At 38.7% G+C, this 17,717-nt stretch overlaps 1 protein-coding gene across 2 annotated transcripts in view; it reads left to right on the top strand.

Annotated features, from left to right (window-relative positions):
* The window catches only part of SPATS2L (spermatogenesis associated serine rich 2 like), a 157,848-nt gene that overhangs the window by 122,297 nt on the left and 17,834 nt on the right, over nucleotides 1-17,717 (top strand). For both annotated transcript variants that reach the window (XM_074144852.1, XM_074144851.1), the window contains 5 exons: nucleotides 1,779-1,887; nucleotides 5,372-5,421; nucleotides 6,399-6,639; nucleotides 11,280-11,480; nucleotides 11,906-12,041. In XM_074144852.1, the coding sequence (XP_074000953.1) occupies nucleotides 1,779-1,887; nucleotides 5,372-5,421; nucleotides 6,399-6,639; nucleotides 11,280-11,480; nucleotides 11,906-12,041 (737 nt within the window). The remainder of the gene's footprint in view (nucleotides 1-1,778; nucleotides 1,888-5,371; nucleotides 5,422-6,398; nucleotides 6,640-11,279; nucleotides 11,481-11,905; nucleotides 12,042-17,717) is intronic.

Below are 17,717 nucleotides of genomic sequence, written 5' to 3'. Positions count from 1 at the left end.
TAGACTTACTACTTCAAATGTGTTGTGGGCAGATATGAAGTTGCAAAGAGATGTGTGATAGGATGAGGGACAGGAGCAGAGTAAATCGCACTAAGTACCTGTACAAAAGTTGTGTGCTGAAGTGGGAAAGTGGCCTTCCTTACACAGTGAAAGAGATGAGCTCATCTAGAAAGCATCTTCCAGAAAGTTTGATTCTGTGTGGATTTAGCTGAAGTATCAACTTTTTGCGGTGTTGAAGCCAAGTCCAGCAGACATCGTGAATCAGAGCCCTCAGTCGATGTGCATTAGCAGAACCTGAAATGAGTTATGGCTTATATTTAGTATACAGGACAGGGAAAAACAGTGGTTGAGGAGTCGAGTGAACATACTACAGCAAAATAAGATCTTTGGTCATAAATCTGAGCACTTGAGACACCAGAAGGTGAGCACTTCACTGATGGATACTCCATAAAGGGGATCTAGAAAGATCATTCTTCAGCATCTAAATGGACAGCTAAGACAGGGTAGTGTGAATGCTCTCACCATGTAAGCCAACCTAGTTCCTTTAAACAGATCTGTCTTCACATTTTATTTTTGCACGATTATATTTCACAGTACAATGAAAAGATCACCAATGCTTCACAATCAGGAATTGGCATGATGACATTGTGATGCAGTAAATAAAGTATACCCTAATAAAGAATGTATTCCCACAGAAACACGGCGAAGAAGGGTGCCAGATAAACATTTGCAGTGTAATAGCAAGTTTCTAATAGTAAATACATGCTGGATAGCTTGACACAGAACCTCAAAAAGCTGATTTGGAACAACTAGACTGCTTTTGGCACTGATTCTCTTTTTTTTTTCAGAGTACTATCATAGGCTTTTGTTAGTTTTGCTAATTATGTTTAACCAAGTATTTTTGGTTTGGTGCTACCTAGTAGAGCTTGTCTAGCATTAAAACAATATAGTAATTAAGTTTCATGTAACTATTTACTTTCAGCTAGATTACACGGGCATGAGAAAGTAAATCATCGATATGATTCCATTAAGAATATTTTATTTAAAATATAGTGAATTGAACTCCCATTTGGTATAAATGAATACTGAACACAATACAGCAATAGCAAATGCTGTGAAATTGCAGCATGGCATGCCAGAATCATCCGTGGGTGTAACACCTCATCCATCAGCAGAGTTTCCTGAAGGAAGCATTTGGTTTCCCATGTTCTTTGTTCAGAATTCTGTTACACAAGCTTCCTGGTCACATATATTGAACAGCAAACTGAAATTATGCTGAGCAGCCACTAGAGCTTTTAAAAATGATAACTGTTTTCTTTTAGCCTTTGACTGTTCTCATGCAAGTGACTGATCATAACTTTGATGGAGCAAGGCCATGCAACAGCCTTGTTGAACTAGTTATGTGCTCCCTAAGTTTGTATAGGTCACGTGTCAAGTCCGTATGGCAGCAAACAGAATGTTTAGTAAACAAGCATAAGGCCAAGTTCTGTCAGTTTATTTAAACTAATTCTCCTGCTGTGACTGAGGATAGGATTTGGTTCCAGGCTTGCTGGCTACCAGTCCTATGATTTGGTCTCTTGAAGAAATTGTTTTCATTAGTTGCGTGGGCCAGGTAAGGAAAGGATGAGTATTGCTTCATACAGATACGTTGTATACTTGTAAGCATGTCATGTATAACATGCATTTATATGAAATTGCATTGGCACAGGGGGCTACTTTGTTTTCTGAAGGAGTATGGTAAACCCATATGTTATTGTCATCTTCTTTTTTCCTTCCAGATCAATGCAATCCGATCAATTGTTCCGAACAAAAGCAATAATGAGATAGTTCTGGTGTTGCAGCAGTTTGATAACAATGTAGACAAGGCTGTTCAAGCTTTCATGGATGGTGAGTACAGTGTACCTTTTTCACTAAGGCATGAGGGGTTCAATTGCATGCTAAAGTATTCATTGTCTCTAGTGGCTGAAAAAATATTCTTCTGTTCTGCTGAAATTCAGATGACTGTGACACTTAAAGTCCTTTTTTTTCTTTTTTTAACATGGCTGTTTATCTGTTTTACCTGACTTTGCCCTTTTTTTGGTGCCACTTGTTGCAGACCTTCTTTATTCTGCATGAGAATTAATGCTCTTTAAAGTAAACGTGTCGGAATATGATTCAGTATTGAAGGTACAGTAACTAATAAGAATTTGTGGTGATTCTGAAGCAGATAACCAGGCCCCTAAACCCCTGAACTTGATGCATACGTTGACATTCAAACCTCAATCTGAATTTTGCAAATAGGCTTGACATTTACGATGGCTGAACTAAGATTCCATTGAAAATTCGAGCCATTCTAAATTTGGATCTGAGTTTGTATTTTGCATCATGGAACCATCTCTAATGAAAGGTCACATATTTAAGTAACACTTTTCTGATAAATATATAACGGCAAGTATTCTGAACTTTTACCAAAGTCTGTAAAAAACCATTTGCAGGAATAATAGCATACCATGACCAAATCCTCTCAAAATCTTTGTAGCTTGGGTCTGCTTAAAAGGTACTAGAAGTTCAGTGGTCTCAAAATCCCTGTATAATTTAAAAATGCCTCATAGTGTTGTTTTGCCATCTCACCAAGTTGCTCGTTTCATATCTATTTTACTTCAGAATAGTTTTGGGTTTGGTTTGTATTAATTTAATTTACTAAAATGTGTTTGCCAAAAAGCATCATGATGTACTAGGAATTACTTACCAGTATGCAAAAAGCAGATGCAAGCAAACAGGACTATTTATAAATACGCCAGAATTTTTCCATCAGATCTATATGGGGCCTAGTGATTCAGGCATCTGCATAGACAGTCAGATTCTGATAGATGTATGGAAATCAGAGTTTGTGCACACACAGAGAGAAAGGAAAATGTGATGCATCTAATTAACAATATTTTTTGTTTTCCTGTAATAATGTGTCTTGGGAAAAAGTAGTGGAGGGTTGCTTCATGATTATTCAGTAAGTTCCTTTCATTCAATTTATTTTGTCTCAAGTTACCATTGCTTGCTTGTGGTCTGAGTTGTTTCTAATGGCTCCTCAAAAGGGGAAGTGCTTTCATAGCCATGGGTCTCATCTGCTATGAGGAAGAAACAAAAGCAAGCCTTGCAAGAGTGCAATGAAGTCCTGAAGAAAAGCAAGCTGTTGTAACCTGAGTTCAAATGATCTTTGCTTGAACTTCACCAGTTTATGATCATTGTGCCTTGAGATCAGAAGTCTTTGCAAGTGAGCATTTGAAAACAGCCAATATTTGTTACTGTTTGGGAACAGGGTGAGAAATGACGTATCCATTCAGCTGCCACTGTGGATAGAATGAATCTAGCACTTAAAGTATCTCTTTATGTGAATGACAGAAATTTCCAAGATTGAAATATCACAATTGCATTACCACATGCAATGAAAAACACAGGGACAGTCATGCTGAGAGAAAAGGCTGGGCACCTCCATTTAATGCTTTTCTCAAAGGTGCTGCTTGCTGAATCAAGAAATGTTCAAATTTAGTTTCCTGTGATCAGTTCCTATCTTGTTTCATATCTGGAGTGGCATATAGGTGATGTCTCTATAATTAATGTACTTTTTAATGTTGAATTTGAGTTAAATAAAATAATGGTTAAAAGGTTTTATTTGCTGTGTTAGTGTTTAACTAATTAAGCATAATAAGAAGCTCTACTCAGCTGCTTTGTAGATGTGTTCAAGAAAATATACTGGTGGGCTTTGGAACTTGAATGAGGGCTTTGGGACTTGAACAGTTAGTGCGTTTCCAACAGGAGGAAACTGGGTTTAGTTGGGTGAATCCCTAAGATAACCGTCACCATGCATAGTATTCACAGGGAAGCCGAGGGAAGCAAAGCTAAGACAACACCAGCCAACACAAAAAGAGTGTGGGACGATGCTGTGAAAACAGTTAACAAAGCTGTCAAGTGAAATCACATATTTTCAGCAGCATGGAGTAAAATGGGCAGCAAATGTCTGGGTTTATTTCTTCATACTGAAATGCATTTTCTGTCAAAAGATAGCATACCTTTAGGAAAGGACATTCTATTTATATATACATAAGTATTTATATGTATAACTAAATATAGATATATGTATAGTTATACACGTAATAGAAGTTTTCTTAGCCATCTGTCTGCATTGTCATATCATCTAGGAAACAAAACATGGCTTTGGATTCCATACACATTTTTTTTCACAATTAACAAATCAGGCTTAGCACTACTAGCAAGGCACATCATCTCTTCTGATGTGCATGATAGACTCACCAGATATTCTTGGGTCTGGATTATTGTGATAGAAAAATAGTTTTGGTATATTTGAAAACCTCTCACATTTTTGGCTGAACACAAGTTGACAACTCATGGTGGTCTGAAAACAGCATTACTACTTAATATAATCAAGAGTTCCCTGAAACGAATGAGAAAAGATAATAAATGAATGTTTACTAGAATTGTGCAGGGATGGTAAAAGGATTCTTAAATTCAAGCAGAAGACCTCTAACCTGGTTGCAATTAAAAGGATTATTGTGGCAGACACTGCCATAGCAGTTTCAATGACGATTTAGACTGCATGCTTACTGTAAGCATCTATTTTCAGCTTTAGGGTCCAGGAGAACAAAATAATGATGTTAACTAGATGCAGAAGAGTTTTCTTCTAACATGGCAGCCGGCACTTGGTCTGACCAAGGCTTTGCTTGCTTTGTTCCATAAATCTATCGAACCAACTTATTAGAGCTGGCAGGCAGAATTTCAAGTATACAGAATTGTAGTCATTTTTTCAATATAGATTTTAACCACTTTTTTTCTGCCAGGCCTAAGTTTACTCTGTGTGTGATGCAGAATTTCTCAGCAGTCCGTGAAATTACTCTTTTGGATGCTAATTAAGTTTTCATTTTTATGTTCTTATGTCTTCTGGATATGACAGATAACACATAGGAAGCATGTGATAAAAATGCCAAAAGATTTAAAAACTTTCGGAAGCTCTAGAGTCCAGGTGGACTATCTAGTTTACCCAGTGCTGAGATGCTTTCCTTTTCAGGCAAGAGATTTGAGTGTTGATTTTTCTGGGGCTTATGCTAGTGCTTTTAAGTTAGGCACACATTCAATCACTTTGTGGAATGAAAGCCATAAGTAGTGCTAAGTAGCCCATCCACTGTATGTAGTGTAATCAAATAAAATGGGTAACTAAAAAGGGGAAAGATGGCAGTTCTCATTTTGTTCTCCCCACATAAGAGAATTCACAACAGCAAATGGAAATGCTGCCCAGCTAGGAGATTAGAAACAGTTCTTGAACAAACTTGTTCTTTTTCATAGCAGAACTTTTGTTGAAATGTTTTATCTTTCCTTTCTCTAGGCAGCGCAACTCAGGTTCTAAAAGAATGGAATATGACAGGAAAAAAGAAGGTAAGAACTTGCTCTTGAGAATCAAAGCATTCAGAACATTTTTCAGCTGTCTGTAGTTGAATGTAGTACTTTTATTTTGGCCAGTGCTTTGTCTGTCTTTGCTAACATAGGTGACTTCTTTCACACCTGTAGTCAGAAAACTTGAAAGCAAATGTGCGTATTATTTTTAATCCTGTTCATCTGTTGCTGTGTCTCTACCCCACTGTTCTCAGAGAATTTCTGATTCAGCGCACGTGTACACATGTGTGGGAGCCAGACCCTGAACAAGTACAGAACAAATCCCAAAACAGTCCATGTACAGAAACGCCTTTTAATAAGGAGTTGTATCCTGGATAGGCATAGCCATTTGCAGTGCTAGAGTTTTTGCTGCTGTGTGTAAAAGTAACTTATACATAGGAGTCCTCCATTAGGAGTCATGAATTAGTGACACTAACAAGTCAGATACTTCAAGTATATGCTTGGGATGTGATCTTCATGCTTATGTATCTCCAAGCCAAAGCTGTACCAGGAGGCTGCCTTGTGAGTCACTGTCATGGAGGCTTCTCTTTATGGTTGTGAGAACTACAGTAGCAGTGGCCAATGTATGTCCTTTGTGATCTCCTTCTGCCTGATCAGAGTGATGCCCTAAGCATTTGTCCATGTTTTCTGTGTGAATGTCTCCCGGATGGTTAGGAACTACTCCTAGGTGACTGCAAACATTTTGAGCAGTTTCTTAGCAAAGGTTCTGCTACCATTTTGCAATGCAAGTATTTTGGAAGGGGAAAACCAGTTAGGACCTTCAGGTTTTATTTGAACGGTTTTGTATATTCAACTGAGCAGATATAATGAGTTGTGTAACACAGCATGGCCTGTGAATTGCGTTACACTGATGTCACTTGTATGGGCTTCTAAGAGCCTGGACAATTTACTAATTATAATTGAGTTTATATGAGTTGCACTGAGTGATGTCTCTGTTCTTGCAATGTTTCTCTGTTTAGAACAATAGGAGAAAAAGAAGCAAATCTAAACAGCACCAAGGCAATAAAGATCCTAAAAATAAGAATGGTGGACCTGAGAAGGCATCTCAAGAGCCCCAAGGAATATATGGCTGCCACCTGAATGGATGCTCTAAGGACAACTCTTGCAGTGGTTCTGCCAATCAGAAACTGGAAGCCTCTTCTCTTGAGAACAAAGGCTCAGGATTTCTGGAGTCCGTGCCAGTCTATCCAGAAATCAGAGGTCAGTTCATCTCACACAAGACACCTTTTTAACTGGCAATAGCCAACCCCCATTTACATAAAAAATCATGGTATTTTTATTGCCATGAAATAGAATATAGTAAAAAGAAGTTGGAGAGACACGTTTGTGCAAAATAATGCACATAGCTATTAGAGTTATGCAAGTAAATCTATATCTGGTCACAATTCACCTTGCAATATGTTTCCTTGCAAAATGTCTTTTTTCCTAGAGACAAAAGGAATAAACTATAATTAGAGGCCCAGCTGATTCAGAATATGACAGATTATTTTAAATACAGAAGAATGCAGGGTTAGAAAATGGCTTGAGTGTGGTGACAGAACCAATAAAGTCTCTCATCTGGAGCAAAGTCATCTGAACAGTATGAGCTTGTGGCATATTACAGGATTTCTTTATTGCCTAGTCCAGACTAGTCCCTTTTCTTTTCTCATCTTCCCTGAATAGACTAGTTGCAGTAGGTCTCCGCTGGATTTCCCTAACAGGGAAGGGAGGGCCATTGTGTTGAGGGAAGGCAGTCGGATAGCTTCTTAGGACATGCACATTTCTGCTAGGGTCTAGTGGGGGACAGTAACAAAGTAAGTTCTTCCTCACTGTGTTGTAGGAGGTACAGAGTTATGATTATAGCAACGTTAATGAAAACAAACCTTTTCCTCTGGGGTAGAAGCTCTGTGAAAGCTTTTGCCTTCAAGTATCCTTTCATAAAGTTCATATTTAATTGCTGTAAGTACTGGTAATGGTTTTCCAGCTCTTTGCATTTCAAACTTCTGCCAGCCCTAGATTATTACTGCTGTTAGTATTTCCTTCCTGTGTCTTAAGCAGTATGTAAGAATGCATTAAAAGAACTTCTCTTGAAATTCCTTTTTCCGTGATTGCAAATACAGCTCTGAAACCTCATTTTAAAGGAATGTGCCAAATGGATAATTGTCCTGAAATGAATTCTCTGCTGCTTCCAGATTACTTTGATAGTGCCAACCTCTGGTTTAATTAAATGAAAGCTCTACAACATATAGCAGCCAAATAGATGAACAACTTATGAAGAAATTTTGTCCTAGGAATTTGGCACCTTGCAAAACACCAGAGATACTCTTCCCGCCCTTGCTAAAGATACCCACTTACTTTGTATAGAATACACCATAAACCTGAAAATTCTGTGTTTCCATAATACTAAATGCATTCTTGCCACTTAGTCTGCAAGATATAAACATTTGTCGTATAAATATATGTCAAGCTTCCATGTCAAACTTCTTAGAGCTGCTTTTTTGAAACAATGCAAGCATAAATAAAGATACATAGACTGAAGAGTCCATGCATGGGGATTGTTTTCTAGGGCATAACAGACCTGAATGCAAGACGAGTACCCATGCTCTTAGTGATCTTTTTCAGTGGCATTGGGATTGAGTCCTTTTTCTCTTTGACATGATACAGTGTAGAGTTGTACATGCCAAGGGCAGAAAGTATCTCAGAATCTTTCTTTGCTTTTACAAGTGACAAATGAGATATTACCATAGCTGTACAATTTTTATAAACTTTTATACATATCCCATAACTAGTAATTGGCCTTTTCAAAAACGGGGAGAGAGGGAGAAAATAAAAGAAAAAGGCGGAAAAGAAAAAAAAAAAAAAGAAATTAAGAGAAAGGAAAACCTGAAACTTTCATATTCAATTTTCCCTTGCATAGTAAAATAAGCTCCTGGCAATTAGTTTAATATTGAGAAGGAAAGAGTTCCTTCACTTTCAGGCACACTAAAATCCTAGTCTTTGCCGCCAGTATAATAGCTACTTTCTTAAAGGTCAAAAGCGATCTATGTACATATTGTTAAATTTGTGCTGAAGTGCATGGAACTAAATAGAAGAGAAGGGTGACGATGGTCCATCAGGGGCCAGCAGCTCCACTCTTGTAGTTTCTGAGCAAGTCGCACAGACTGTTCTAAAGCAGTTTGAAATGCTTGAATGTTTGAAATTGTTTTTCATGTAAGATGATTTTTAGTGAATCTGTCAAACCTCCTGTTTATATCTCAAGGGAGCTTTTTTTCTTCTTTCAGCCAAAGAATCCATTGAGGTTCACTTTATTTTAAAGGTTTTGAATGGCAAGCTGTTATAAAAAGATAAACTTCTCATTTTGAAGATAGCAGCTCAGCAGATTTCAAAGCAAGTTTATTTGGGCTGCTGCCATTACTGGTAGGTCTGGTAATACTTGATGGTTAATACAGCAGAGGTCACACATTAGACTAGTTCCAAGCCACCACATACCTAACCCTGCAACGGTTTACTTGTAGCTAGTACTACCCAAACCTTTGACTTCTCTTTCGAGTATTTGAGATAGACTTTGTCCCTGGATTTTGTTATACATTTTTTTTTTAGCTGACCCAAGTCTTCAGAGATTTGATGTAGACTTTCTCACAGAATCAAAGAATTGTAGGGGTTGGAAGGGACCTTCAGAGATCATCTAGTCTAGCCCCCCTGCCAAAGCAGGTTCATCTAGAGCAGGCTAGACAGGAATGCATCCAGGCAGGTTTTGAATATCTCCAGAGAAGGAGACTCCACAGCCTCTTTGGGCAGCCTGTTCCAGTGCTCCGGCATCCTCAAAGTAAAGAAGTTTTTCCACATGTTCAGATGGAACTTCCTGTGTCCCAGCCTGTGTCTGTTGCCCCATGTCCTGTCACCAGGCACCACTGAGAAGAGCCTGACCCCATCATCTTGACACCTCCACTTTAGGTATTTATAAGCATTGACGAGGTCCCCTCTCAGTCTTCACTTCTCCAGGCTAAACAGATCCAGGTCTCTCAGCCTTTCTCATTTTTTTAAATTTTTTAGTTTTAATTGTCCTCAATCATATTTGCAAGTTCAGTTGCAGCATATGAAGGTATTGATTGCTAGGCTCTGTTGATCATCTTGCTGCTGGGTTATACAGTAGCTGATGTGTCACTTTGGAAGAAACAGTGTCAAAGTACATTGCAGACAAAAGATGATTTAAAAGTTTTTAGAGTATAACCATTGTTCTAGATTACTTTATTCAGGCAAAAAGCTATCAGTTTGTCATTTGTCTTGAAAAATATACCAAAGCTGCTAATTAAATGCAGTAAATAATAATTTTGCACTTTAACAACAAATTTCAAAAGATCTAATTCTGGGGACAGAATCCAATAGCCCTGGCCTTTATGATTAGCTTAGCTGATAGCCAGCCTTAACTGACAGTAGAAAGAAGATTCTTTATAAATCAAAGCTATCTGCATTAGTGTGAGATGCAGCCAGGGTTACATAAGATTGATTAATGGTAATTATCTCAGAACAGAGTTCCTGGCCATGTGTGAGGCTGGTATCTGCATTGAAACTTTAATACATTCAGTGTGCTGCATACCTGGTGTGTCTTGCTTTCACAGATACACAGGTTTCTTTAACTTCATTAGATATTTTCTTAAATACTATTTTATGTAAGATACTTTTCTGTTTGCAGACTCACCGTTTAAAGCCCATAAACAGAAGCTGTTTTAGAAATGTGGGCACTAATATTCTTCCCTGTTCCTCTGGCATTATGTGATTGCCATGGAAACATACCAGGATGTACTTTACACCAGTCCTAGAGCCCAGCCAGGGCAAAAAGAAGTCATTAGTTGATTTCCTGGAGTTGCCCAGGCAGTATCCCTCAATACTAGCAGTGTTTATCCCACTCCGTGGGCTATAATCCAGCTGGTAAGGGGCTGACAGGCCCCTTTTCTCCAGATATCACATAACATCAGCTGAATAAAGTGATGCATAAAGAGCATGGTCAGAACAGACTATCATTCATTCACAAAGTGAGTACAAAGATTAGAAAATGTTGTTAACACAACAAATCATTTTCTATGCATGTTTCCTTAACCAAAATTCATAGTGGCAGTAATAGCTGGCTTTACCTGTCAGTCTTCATAGCTATTCTTTGGGCTGCTTGTCCCTCTGTTATGATGCTGATATATTGAATCCTTTTGGAGTCTTGGAAAGAGTAAACCAGGTCATCTTGCAGCAGCCAAACAGGCTCAGTAATTGTTGTCTTATCCCTTTGAAACTGTTGAACCCAGGAGACTAATCTTTGACATTTCCTGCTTAGTCCCTCTTAGCAGCTGCTTTTGATAGAAATCTGTAGGCAGGCAAGGTAAGTATTTCAGGTAGGAAAGTTTAATCAGTGCTTTTTAAAATGCTGATTAAATGATGGACCTTTTCTTGTGTGTGACGTATAGATTTAGATAAAAAAAAAACATTAAAGTCTCATGTTTTCCATAGCAGAGTTCGTCTCTAGTTCTGTTCTCTAATATTTGGGAAAAGATAACAATTGGTAGTGTGCTTTCTATGTCATGAGGTATTTTTTCATATCAGCATGGAAGAGTTGATTTTTTTTTTTAATGGGTTTTTCTTTTTAGACTGTTGAAACATAGACACGTTCAAATTAGTGTTTAATAACAAAAACATATTGTTTCTGTTCTGTCATTGGTTATTGTTTTCTGAGGCTCTGTAGAATGCATGCCAGTGGGAAAAAAAACACTAGTTTTTCCAGTGTATAAACATAAAGTCATTCACTCAACAATAGAGCTTCTTATCTTTCTTAGACTTGTAACTCCCTGTTTTCTACCTTTAATGTTTTCTTTCAGACAAAGAACGAGAACACCAGAGAGTATCTGTGGAATTAAACCCAAAGATTATGAATGGAGTAGAACAGCACGAGTCTCTTCAGTCATCAGTTCAACTCCAGTGTAACCTAGGCAGGCCAAAGTCAAAGTCTTCCTCAGTTAAATCATCCAGTGCTACAACCCAACTTGAGACAAAGACAGATGATTCAGTCAAAAAAAGAGGTAAATTGGATCCCTGGTTGCTGTGTGCTGAGGTGATCAGACAGCTGATGATGCCTCTAGAAAAAAAAGCACATGTGTGAAGAAGAGTTGTGTTGGAAAGTAAGAGCAGAATCATGTTCAGCGTAACAAAAATGAGTTGAACAATTTATGGTCTATTTAACATTATATTAAATGAAAGTTAAAATAAATAATTAATAGCGCTGTTTTAACAGTTACTTGATTTGGGGAATGAATTTGAGCAAAAGTGTTTAGAAACTGAGGAGCATCACAGAAGGGCTATGGAAAAGTTGGATTTATGGACTTCAGTAGGATAACTGCTTCATCCTTATCTGGCCAAATAACCTGTTGAACTATTCCTGCTCCCGCATTCAGAAAAGCCAAAACCAGCTTTCTCACTTTTGTGCAATTTTTGTTTTCTATTTTAGGGCCAAATATTGAAAAATCAGTAAAAGACTTGCAGCGTTGCACTGTTTCTCTAACCAGATACCGTATGATGATCAAAGAGGAAGTGGATAACTCTGTAAAGAAGATTAAAGCTGCTTTTGCAGAATTACACAGCTGGTAGGTAAATCACCTTGAGAGATCCATCAGCACCACCTGAGAAAAGAGGGGCTAATCAGGCCACTGGCATTGGGGGGGGGGTGTGTGGATGCGCGTGGTCATTTACCCCCTGTTTGTTTGCAGCGTTTGGTTTTCATCAAAATAATACGTGATGCTATTAAGTAACTCCCTTGCCAACTAGGAAGTGTAATACAGACATAAGTGTATGTTTACATACATACGTAAAGGGGGACAAAACTACAATTCTTGGACAAAATCATGCTATGGTTTGGTTTTTTTCCCCCTAGGTGATCCATCTTGATCTAATTCTTTTGTATCAAGTTCAGTGGCAGCATATCTGAGCAAACGAGAGCTTTTCCAAAAATCCTGTTTATGGGGTTTTCTGAAGTCTCTTTTACCATCTTTAAATCTCTTCTTTCTATACTTTTTCTTTGATCTTATCTTCTTTGGCAGCCAGTCCTTTACTGTCTCTTCATTTCCCATCATCTCTGCTTCTTAGCCCACGATTCTTTTTTTTCTTTTCCTCATAGTTTCTTTTAACTTTTCCATCCATCAATTCATTTCCAGTTCTCATCTCTAGTTCATTCTTTTTCCTCATTCTTTTATTTCTTCCTTTTTTCTAAATTTTTTCCTCTATAATTTTGGTTATTCCTGATCTTCACTATATATGTCTACGCCCTGTGAAAATTTGTAGCAGAAATAATTGCTGTAGTAGCAAGTTGCACGTTTTGTATATACTTGTCATAGAGAAACATTTCCTGGTTTGAGTTTTATTCGGCATTTTGTTAAGCGTAGATGCCATATAAAACCTGTGTTTCATACAGTTTTGCAGTAAGCAGAAAAGATCATACTAAAATGTACAAGATTCAGTCACATATCACAGAAGAGTACAGAAACCTTTCACCCTTAATTTGTCGACAACATTTGTCAGTATTTTTGTGAGCATATCTTAGGAAAATGCTGTAGCATTGGCAGAAGTTTAACTCTGGACTTTAGTGGTGTATTCATATTGTCTTCAGTGATGCATCTAAAGTGACTTCAGGGCCACTGGGACTCCGTTTCTGTATGAGGAGAATGTCCAAGTGCTACTGAGCTGATTTTGTGGAAGATTCTGTTGCACTGAGCTGCTGGTGTAACTTACTGTCTAGCAGGGAGGACTCTGTTTCTTTCGCTGCACTCAGTGAGCATGGGCTGTGAGAACCAGTTGTACTAAACTGCATATTGTCAGGAGTGCTCTGGAGCCATGGTAGATATGTTTGCTTAAGAACTAAAATGCAGTAATTGTAGTGTTGGTATATAAAAATGAAATAAATTCATCAACTTCTTACACTTTTTGGTAGTTCTCAGAGGTGGTTTTGTATGATTTTAGAAAACTTACAAAATGTTTATGGTTTCTGCTCAGAAGGCTCTGGCCTTTTCTCTGAGTAAACTCATAGTTGGGTCTCGTTGTGTAGTTCTCTCTCATTTGTTTTTTTTTTTTGTAACAGTGTTAAAATATATAATGTCACATGTCTAATCTTGTTTGAAGGCAGTCCCAGTCAATTAGATCTTTAAATGATGGTCACTCTGGTCATGAAGCAGGCTTAGAACTCTATCGTGATCTAAGAATGTGGGGAGAGGTGTTATATTAGTAAAATCAGAATGGAAAGTCTTAATTTTTCATGTATTGATGTTTTACCTTGAAAAAAAAAATAAAGTGTATTGTCTGATGCTAAAATTTCTTACATAATAGGTGAGCTTACTAGGCAAAAAAAAAAAAAAAAAAAAGACAAAATGACCCCAAAAAGAGTATGTAAATTCAAGTAGACTTAAAATCATGAAGAATTGCCTGAAAAAACTTTTGAATAGGCTTCATTTAATTTTACCTCCTATTGGTGCCTAAATTATTGGAGTGGAGTCTGCCAGAAGCTCTAGAATGTAACAGATCTGTGCTCTGCATATTCAGGCTTCACAAAGCAATTTCATGCACATAGCATAACATTGCAACAAGGACAGTCTAATGTCAGGACATGTTCATGGAAAGGTCAATGCAGGCTACATTGCTTTTGGCAGCTCATAAGCCTGATATTTTGGTTTTTCTTCAAATGAATGAAAGGAAGATATGGTTTGAACAGTAAAACATGTGACTTAACACCTTCTTTGCTAAAATTATAAACAGGTTTTGGATATTTCATATGACCTTGTAGCTTAAACTCTGAAAAATATGGGAAGACCTGTCTTTAGTGCCTCATTTACAAAAACTTGCTGCCAACTGCTGTAGATTCACTGGATTTGAGTAGAAATCACCACAGCCAGTGATACCTACAGATTCAGACCTCATACAGTCAACACATCATATTCCTGGGCTGAATGGCATTTACAGTTATTTACATGGCAGTTTCCTTTCTTCGAAGTTGAATAAAGCATCACTAGTGCTAGTGGGAGGATAAGGTAATTAAGTGAGCACTCAGCTTCTTGCATATTTATCAACCTCCTTGGGCATAGGAATTTTGCTGTGGCACAGTCAACTTGGCTATCAAGGGAAAATGAAGGAATTCAGCTAAGCTGTTGCCCCCAGAATTCTATGGAGTAACCAAAAGCAAGGCCACAACAATGGTATTTGGTCTTCTTTGGTACAGTGATTCCAAAGGTTCTTGCAAGATGTTTCTCCCACTTGCTGCTGGAGTGTGGACTTGTTGAGATGGACAATAGATAAACATACAACAGCAACTAAGTGCTGTCTGTCGTCAGAACTTGCAGAGAATACTTGAATGAGCTCAATACCGTAACCTAGATGGGAGCTTAACCAGTTCCTGTTACGCACAGCTGTCACCACCTAAGGGGTTTAAGTGAAGCTAAGTCAGAAGCTTTAATCTTGCATAGCAACCAAATACTGAAACACATACTATTTTCTGTTGTCTCTCTTGGGTTTGTTTTTATTCCTTCGGCAGTAGGATGAAAGACCTTTTTTGCACTTACTATCAGGGTCAGAATCAAAACTGCATTTCAAGAGTCAGTAATCTTTTGGACTTTCTCATTTTTCTGATCTTGTCATGATTTTACCAATCACAGAAAGGATGAAGAAGTGCAAAGATAACATCATGTATCTTCCTCCTACCCTGAGATAGCATGTTAAACCATTATTACGGAGATAAATGAATAGCACATGTGGCCTAAGATGTCGTGAAAGCTTCCACAGAAAGATTCACAAGAACTTTTAGCAGCAGAAACTGTTGGGTGATAGTTGCCAGTGAAAGTTCATGTCTCTGGCTCAGTATTTCATAGCTTGACCTAACTGATGAAGAGAGATTACTCCTGAGCACACTCAGTGAGTACTATACTGCAATTTAAAAAGTAACGTATCTGGCAAAACAGTGCATGCTTCCATCCCATAATCTAAAAAAGGAGTAGTATGGAGCAGGTGTGCTGTGAACACTTATACATGCTTGAAAAAAATCTAATGGTTGCTTCTGGTTTTAACTTTTTAATGAAATGGGGCCAAAAAACAACCCCAGAAAGATGTTTGTTTACAAACACCTTAGTGGGCTCACTTTCTCTTTCGTAAAGAGCGTCCCAGGAGTTCCTGCCAACTGGAGTAATTATCTGCATGCTTGGAACAGGTGATAATGACTTGTTTTTATACAGTGCTTTTCATGCCAGAAGACACCAGAGCATTTTATAGGCTACGGACTGGACCAGGCAGCACACTTAGCCCCACTCAGTGAGAAGACTTTTGCAGTCTCGTGGGTAGCGCTGCTTCTGTGACCTAGCACTTGTGTCACCCCTGCTCTTGCAGGACTTTTTATGTCATTGCTTTCCCCAAGACTATGAGAGCATTGAGCAGAGTAAGCTGAAGGGCAGTGTTTCTCAGACTCATGAAAGCTATGAGGAAGATCCTTCTTACAGTACTCCCTGAGCAAGTATTTCTCATTGCATCCAGCTTTGGTGTATGGTTGTCAGGAATACCTTTGTGTGAGTGAGAACATAAGCTGCTTCCCTTATTGCTTGGATATAAAACATGTCAGAGCATAGCCACGTCTCACAGTGTAGGGCAAGGAAAAGAAGAATACCAAATAGTGCTTAAGTTGCAGGGGAAGGTCAGAAAAGCTAGGTGAACTCCCCTCTCACTAGAATGCAGTTGAGACATTTGTTGCCATGGTTAAAACCTGTGTGCTATAATTGTGTTCTCACTTTTCCACCAAGAATAATCATCTCAGGAACAAAAAGAGAGCCCCAGAAAATCTGAGTGAAATGTGTAGAGCACAAAAGGAGCCACAGTTCCTCATAACACCTCTTGCCAGAAATTCATTTTCACATATTGGGCATCCACACAGTCCTATGGAGTACTAAAAGGAAACATCTGCTACTTGCCCATACAGTCTGCTTCCAAACACAAATGGAAAATAGTCTGTAGAAAATAGTAATGGCCAGCTTTAATTACACTGCATGCAGAACTGGACCAAAGAAAGGCAAGCCTCCTGTACTCTTTGCGTCTCAAACACATTGGTATGTCCAATGCTTTATAATGAGCATGGACAACCAGCACAATCGAGGATTTTTTTGAGAGAACAAAAAGCACTTGGAAGCTTCATCATAGGCTGGAAAAAAGAATTGACTGTGATGTAATGCTGGAAAAACGGAGTTTGGCAATACTAACAATTTAAATATAAATTAAAATACATTTATGGAACAACTAGGAAGCATGTAGTGTATGTTTGGGGAAGATAAAGCCATTTTTCCTGTTGTTTTCTAAGTTAAAATCAAAGCAGAGGAGTGGTTGAATGGGGGAAGAAGTCATTTAAAAGAACATAGTTGTGTCTGTACTAACTCAGTGCTGGGTGATGAGCAATGCTGCCAGTGCTCAGAGTTGCAGAGCAGTGAGTGAACACAGTCACCCCCTTTCTGGGACTCCTACTTGGCAAACTGTAAAGATGATGGTTTTCTGTTTCACGTAGCCCGGAATCAGTGCCGTAGACGAAGAGCTGCCTGTGTGTGTCAGTGTTGTGGTAGATTAGAGCATGGGCAGATGGCTGGAAAGTCCAGGGCTGGTATTTCTTTACACTGAACAGAGTTCCTGTCCTGTTTCTCTCTGTGTTTCCAGGCAGTCCTCATTAGCTTTCTGTCTGTGTCTGTCCACCAGCTGACCTTTGGTAGTGCTTATGCCTATAAAGTACAGATTTTTAAATTCTCTTGCAGTTCATTCTGGTATTTGTTTGCCCATCAGTCACACAATCCAGTCCATAACCTTGCCAGTGCAGAGAAGGAAAAAACGCTCTCCCAAGCGTTTAAGTTCCCTCAGGCCCAGTTGGGTTTTCAGGTAACTTCAAAGACCAGTGCTTTTACCAAGGCCCCTAGGCCCTGCCCCCCCTGCCTGGGGGGTCTGGGAGGACCTGATCCAACAGGTCTGGCCTCAGGTTGGCTACTTGTCTGTGGAGCTGCAGCACCGGGAGAGGGGTTTGTGCTTGCTCTCTTGCAACCTCCAGCAGTTTGGGATTACCCTTGCTGTGTATTAGCGGAGAGAACAGATGGAGCTCATGAAACTGGGTGGGGGTGGTGTTAGGTTTCAATGAGATACATAATGTCCCCCTTCTGGCCCCTTTGTCTTTTACAGATACTTGTTTTATTCCCCTATTTTTTACTAGGCTTGTGAAGATGGATTACAGAGGTGAAATCCGAAGGTGGATTGCACTGTCTCTT

This window comes from Numenius arquata, chromosome 3, assembly GCF_964106895.1.
Source record: "Numenius arquata chromosome 3, bNumArq3.hap1.1, whole genome shotgun sequence".
Classification (NCBI taxonomy): domain Eukaryota; kingdom Metazoa; phylum Chordata; class Aves; order Charadriiformes; family Scolopacidae; genus Numenius; species Numenius arquata.
Note: the sequence above shows the minus strand (reverse complement) of the source record. Positions and strands in the feature narration are given on the sequence as shown.